The sequence below is a fragment of the Neoarius graeffei genome, chromosome 24 (assembly GCF_027579695.1).
Source record: "Neoarius graeffei isolate fNeoGra1 chromosome 24, fNeoGra1.pri, whole genome shotgun sequence".
Taxonomy (NCBI): Eukaryota; Metazoa; Chordata; class Actinopteri; order Siluriformes; family Ariidae; genus Neoarius; species Neoarius graeffei.
Genome location: NC_083592.1, coordinates 479,577 through 485,853, shown reverse-complemented (window position 1 = coordinate 485,853; position 6,277 = coordinate 479,577). Strand labels below are relative to the sequence as shown.

The 6,277-nt window shown below is 41.8% G+C and overlaps 1 protein-coding gene across 1 annotated transcript in view; it reads left to right on the top strand.

Annotated features, from left to right (window-relative positions):
* The first annotated feature begins 3,322 nt into the window (after positions 1 to 3,322).
* Positions 3,323 to 6,277, top strand: part of me2 (malic enzyme 2, NAD(+)-dependent, mitochondrial) — a 55,256-nt gene continuing 52,301 nt past the window's right edge. The window contains exons 1-2 of the mRNA XM_060907642.1: positions 3,323 to 3,492; positions 4,430 to 4,547. Of these exons, the coding sequence (XP_060763625.1) occupies positions 4,440 to 4,547 (108 nt within the window). The 5' untranslated portion in view covers positions 3,323 to 3,492; positions 4,430 to 4,439. The remainder of the gene's footprint in view (positions 3,493 to 4,429; positions 4,548 to 6,277) is intronic.

Below are 6,277 nucleotides of genomic sequence, written 5' to 3'. Positions count from 1 at the left end.
TGGTGTTCACTTATATTTACTTCTACTGCTATTTATAATCTCCTCAGGGGTGAAAGTAAGCCGGTCCTGGCCGGTCCGGTGTACCACTAAAAGATTTGGCCGTAAAAATATACTGCCTCTGAAAAAAAAATGCACTTTCAGCATAACACACCTGCTAACGTCAATTTACCAAAAGCAACACATTTTCCTCAATATCCATTGCATATACCTGGTTGTGGCCTGTCTCTGAACTCTGTCTGAAGTGAATTCCTTCCAGGTTTCACTTGACACACAGCGCGCGCGCGCGGAGCCACTGCGTCACCATCCTGTGCCACGTGCGCAGCTGCTATCCAAAGGGTTTTAGTAGACAGAATGTCCAAAATGAAAAGTTAGTTTTCAACTGTTCAGCTAAAAAAAATGTTATTAAAACGATTGTGTTGTTGAAATGATGTTTGCAATTTATTTATAATCAAAAACTGATACAGGTGGATGAAAGAGTGATAGTGTGATAAAAAAGTACTATAGACCCTTTTCACTCACGTGACCTTCATAAACGCGACTGCCATTTTGGACATGAAGAAATAACGGTTTATGGCACAGACCCTTTCGGTTCTCGTTCATCTAGCTGCTACAATGACTGCTTAGACTGCAACAATAATACCTAACACACATTTAAGTATCTGTTGTAAAGACGTGAAACTCGTCGAGTGACGAGTGTGTTCATTGATAAGCTAACACAATCTAAAAGTAGACATACCATCACACTGCCCTGGCGCTGTGTACAGTTTACCTTCTATGGTTTGTGCACTCACTATTTGCCATTACTTTCTCCAACCCAGTGTTCGAACTATGACAATATTTTTGGGGGGTCCCTTTTTTTCCCTTGGGGGGGTGCTTGCGCTTGTCTCAGAGCGCGGATCTCCAAACACATGAGAAGCCTATCTTACGCACATATCATGCGGACTCCACACCTCCACACGCATCGCGTCTGAAGTCATAACTCATCAGGGGAAATCGTGTCCGCATTGGCATGTTCAAAAAACAACCTCGCGTCAACAATGATACCACATGCAAGAAAAAAAAACAGTCAGGCTACTCAACACATCTGATCCACAGCAGCACCAAAGCATCACTGGAAATCATGTCAACAACCAATCTTCCATTTCAACACACGTCAACAAACAAATGGCACCACAAACATGAACGAATCGGTCAGGCTACCGATTCCAAACCCACAGCAGACGAATAATTAAATGCATCTTACCTTAAAGCAGAATCGACCACAAAGGAAGTGTGTTGGCACTGTTGGCACACTTCCTTTCTACTAGTTTGTGTCCCCAATGGCAGCAGCAGTCGTTGTCATATCGGTTTATTTTATCTTTGATGTAAACACAACACTTCGGATATGCAAATGCTTCCCGTTACACACGATTGCTATGCCAATAAACATCATTTTGCCAATATTTTAGAGACCATCCATCTTCTCCGTCGGTCAGCATCTGTCGGGATCCGATAAAATGATAAATCTTGCCTTGTGTGTTGATGGTTACTACATCCAGGTGCACAACAACATAATGGCATGATGGAAGTCTTGCTGAAAGTAAAAATTTTCTTTGATGGCTATATTCCTTTCGATGCTTCGCCGTCGTTCCTCGTTGTTGGATGTGGTAGACTACTGGTAGTTCATGTCCAAAATGGCGGCCGCGTTTGTCGTGACGTCACGTGGGAAGGGTCTATTCTAGGACTACTGAGTGATAAGAAGTCCTAGTGAATGCTTGATAAGTAGACAATAATAAATAATTATTACTCAAAATAATAGTACCGGCAAGAAATAAAAGTTACTTTCACCCCTGAATCTACTGAATATTTCTCTTCTCATCTCATCTCATTATCTGTAGCCGCTTTATCCTGTTCTTCAGGGTCGCAGGCGAGCTGGATCCTATCCCAGCTGACTACGGGCGAGACATGGGTGTACCCATGGCGGGGTACACCCTGGACAAGTCGCCAGGCAGGGGCGTGTTTAGCCTATTTTTGGGGGTGCTCAAGCACCCCCAAAAACGAGCTCAGCACCTCCTAGCTCAGCACCCTCAAAAACACTGCTTTTGGACGTAATTTTCAGAAATAAGCGCCCTTGCGCACTGCGCAATGAATGTGTGCGCGGGCGTGTGTGTGTTCTTGAATTCACCTGTTACGTGATAGTTCTATGAGCAGTAAAATCCCTCTCCTCCTTGCGTCCCCTCTGATTGGGTTGCCTGTCCGTGCGAGTGCTTGCTACGACATGGTGGTTTTTTTTTTAACTGGATTCCACGCCGATGAGGAACTCGAAGTAGCACCTGAGTATTACTGGCATAGCGAGATGTGAAGGTACGGACTGGAATTACAATTGTTAAACACAACACAATAATATGCATAATGCAATATTGATGTTCCCTGGTCTATGAATAGAATGATAAAAACGACATTTATCATCCATATCGAGATACTTTTGTGCAGAGCTGTACAAGTGCTACGGTGCTAGACCACCGTGTGTTACTCAGTTTTATTTAATGTAACATAGCGTTTACGTTTGCTTATCATTCACAAATCCAAACCCTGGTCATTGTCTGGGGGGACAGTGAGTGTGGTTTGGATATAGCCTACATTTTCAAAAGAACACTACCAAAATATAACAAATATAACAAAAAATATAAACTAATGTAAACTAATGTAAAATCATAATAATACACACTATTATTACACAATACACAATAACACATTAATTAACAATTACCACTGTTCAAAATGAATAGCTCCAACATTACAAATGCAGTAGTAGGTCTTGTTTAGTTAAAAATATAACGTAAATATTTGTGTCAGTGGTTGTAAATGTGTAGATATCATAGTTTATTGGGTCAGCTTCTGTTAAAACATTGTCTAGTCTTGTCTAGTCTAGTCTTCTTGTCTAGTTAAGTCTAGTCTAAATGCGGAATAAACGTGGAAACACTGTCGTTCAAGCCAGGTGCCTCTGTCAGCTCTGGGGGCTAAGCACCCCCCAAGATCAGATGCTAGAATCGCCCCTGTCGCCAGGTCATCACAGGGCTTACCGAATATTTATTTTACTTTATTTTATTGTATTCCTCTTGTTTTATTTCTTTTGCTGCTGCTGTAATGTGTGAATTTCTCTCTGGGGTTAATCCCCTGAATCGCAGCAGGTGCAGTGTGAAACGGAAAAACTCATCACAGGAGATTATGGGGATTACTCCGTGAATAGTGCATCAGTTTCATTCCGGTAGAGGGCGCTCATGTTTTTATCGAGAGTGGAAATAGTGGTGAGGGAAATGCGCATGCGCAGAGAGGAGTTACGAGACTGAAGTGGAAGTCAAATCGCTTCAGGCTTCCTGCGCTGTAAAGGCGGGAGCGCGCGCGCGCTGGTACCGGCTGCGTTTATACGGTTATGCAAATATAAATATTTATTATTAATTTATTAATCAGCGCGCGCGCGAGAGAGAGAGGATACAGACACATCGTGTGAAGGTAAGAGAGAGTGGCGGTGGTGACGGTGCCGGTTCAATTCACACACGCACTTTACCTCACGGGATTCTGGAGTAAGTTGCGGTTGTTCAGTGTTTAATGTCAGTGGACTGGGTAATACATGCTAACCCTGTTAGCCGCTTTTAAAACTGACTTTACCGAGTCAGCGCGAGCTCTTCATAATCGCCTCATAACGGTGTTAAACCTGTTTTATGATGGTTATAGTAAAAGCCCTGAGGTAAATGTTGATGAAATAAACACCTCCGTGCTGAGTGGATGTGTTTAAAGGCCGAGTGTAAACCCTGAGGGAGTCGGTAATAAAAACAAAAATAAAACTGTTTTTCCACTTTTTAAATATTAAAACTAAAAGAAAACGAACACAGCTTTGACCATGTTTTTTAGTTTGTTACTAAACTTTTGATTTGAATTTTGTTCTTCATTATAAACTCAACATGTTTTAAAGTTTCAGTCAAATTGAACTTATATTCCATGAATTTATTTATTATGTAAAGATTCACCTTTAAAATAATAGACAAACTTTATAATCCCAATCTCCAAATATTCCTGTTTAGGGATTAGTAAAGTGTCATCATATCTTAGTCGGATTTTACGAACACGATGTTTATTGCTTTAGGTTCAAATCAGCAGTCAGAAAAACATTATTACAGCCATTTATTTTCAGTTTAAGCTCACTTTCAATACACACACACACAAACGTGTCCTTATGTTTGATAAAGGACAACCAAAAAACACACCTCTGACACAATGAATGTACTCTTTAGTATTGTGTAACAGCAGTTAATGTGTGTGTGTAGGCATGATTATGGTGCTGTAAATTCGTGAGTTCCTGTTTTGTGTGCGTGTGTTCTTAAAAATGTAAAACTCTTTCTCAGTAGAAATTGTACAACATATTTAAAGTGTGTTTGTGTTTCTCCTACAGGTGTGTCACCATGCTGTTGAGATTGCGTACAAGTGTGCGGCCATGTGTGAGTGTGTGTCGCTGGGTTCACACTAAAGAGAAGGGCAAACCACTGATGCTCAACCCACGCACCAACAAGGTAACACACACACACACACACACACACACACACGGATGTGGGGTTGTGAAAGTCATTAGAGCAGTGACTCAGCAGATCGGTTCCTCACACTGCAGTGCTGTGTTTAAATTCACAGAAACCTTTATAAAGTGAAGTAAAATCATAGGAATCATGTGACCTCATCAACATGACCACAGCTTGGGAAAAAGTTTCCTGACTGAAGAAGAAAAAGGAGAGTTCCCCAAACATCACGATACATGATGAGAATTGATTTTCTGTTGAACACTGAGGAAGAGGTGGAGACGACTCAGACCAGAAATCCAATCAGAATTTTAGGGTGTTCACACGGCACATATTTGCATCGATGCTGCACCGATGTATTTTGTTGCGATATATCTTACACCGGTGTAAATTTTGCGCAGCGTTCACACGTCACAAACCTGCTTACTAGAGAGAAGCGTGTTAGCACCGGTGCAGCCCCACTTGCGGTCACACGGCAGTTTCTGCGACCGTGTTATAGTAGCAAAAACTATTACTATCATTTCCTTTGATAGTAATAAAGTTTTGATATTTCCTTTTATTACTATCATTTCCTATCATTATTACTATCATTTCCGATAGTAATAATGCGGAAATGAAATATGCGCATGCGTGAAACTGTACTTCTTTTTCCCGGTTGTCATGGCATCACCAAGAGCCGGGAAAACAACGTGGATGAAGACACCAGTGTTGCCAGATATTGCTGACGTTTTCCATCCCAAAATATGTTCAAATCCGTCAATATGCACTTAAAACTGCCAAATCTGGCAACACTGGAAGACACGCAGTTCTGTTGTTGTTGATATTCGCCATTTTGGAAGCGCAAAATACCAGGATGCAAGTTATGCAATGCCCGTATGTAATCAACTCTCCTCACGCGTAGCGAGTCTACCCCTGTAGCGTTCAGACGTCCCATTTTATATCGGTGCTGACCCGCAAACTAGCATTTACTCCGGAGTAAATTTCTTAAACCACCTCCCGAGCAGGGTTAGATTTGCACTGGTTTAAGCAGCTTTCAGGGGCTACACCGGTATAACTTTGTACCGTGTGAACGCTCTACCGGGGCAGCCCCGGTGCTACACCGGAGTAAAAGTTGCCGTGTGAACACCCCTTTTGACTACCACAGTGACAGCGCATCGTCTTCTGCTAAAAATGGGTCCCCTATGGATCCATGTGGCTTATAAATAAAATAGGTTTCTGATCCCATGTCCATACAGTAAATACAGCATATATATTTACTCTATGAGGCAGTAGCCACAAAAATGAAGTGTAATCCAAAAATGAGCAATTTAAAAATCACAGAAGTAAAATATACCAAGTGTCTGTACTTTATATTATTCTCCTCTTCCCTCTTACAGTTTTCCAAACTGAACCCTCCGAGCCGAGGCAGACACACACATGCTGTCGCCACGACCCAAACTCTTATTTCCTGGAAATGGCCCGGCGCTAGAGCTCAGTGGAACGCACTTTCCCTCTGTAATAAGCATAAACATGTCTGAAAGCAATTTCTTTAGTCCATTTATTTCAAACGGTGAACCGAATTGTACATGCTCACCAGCCATTTTAATAGGAACATGTGTATGCGCAGCGCACAACTGTTACATTCTTACAGCACGATGCCAAAAGTGCCTCTACGAGGCAGTAGACACAAAAACAAAACTTTGACGCATTTGTTCATCATAACATTAAAGGTCATAGGCAATGGTCGGAGA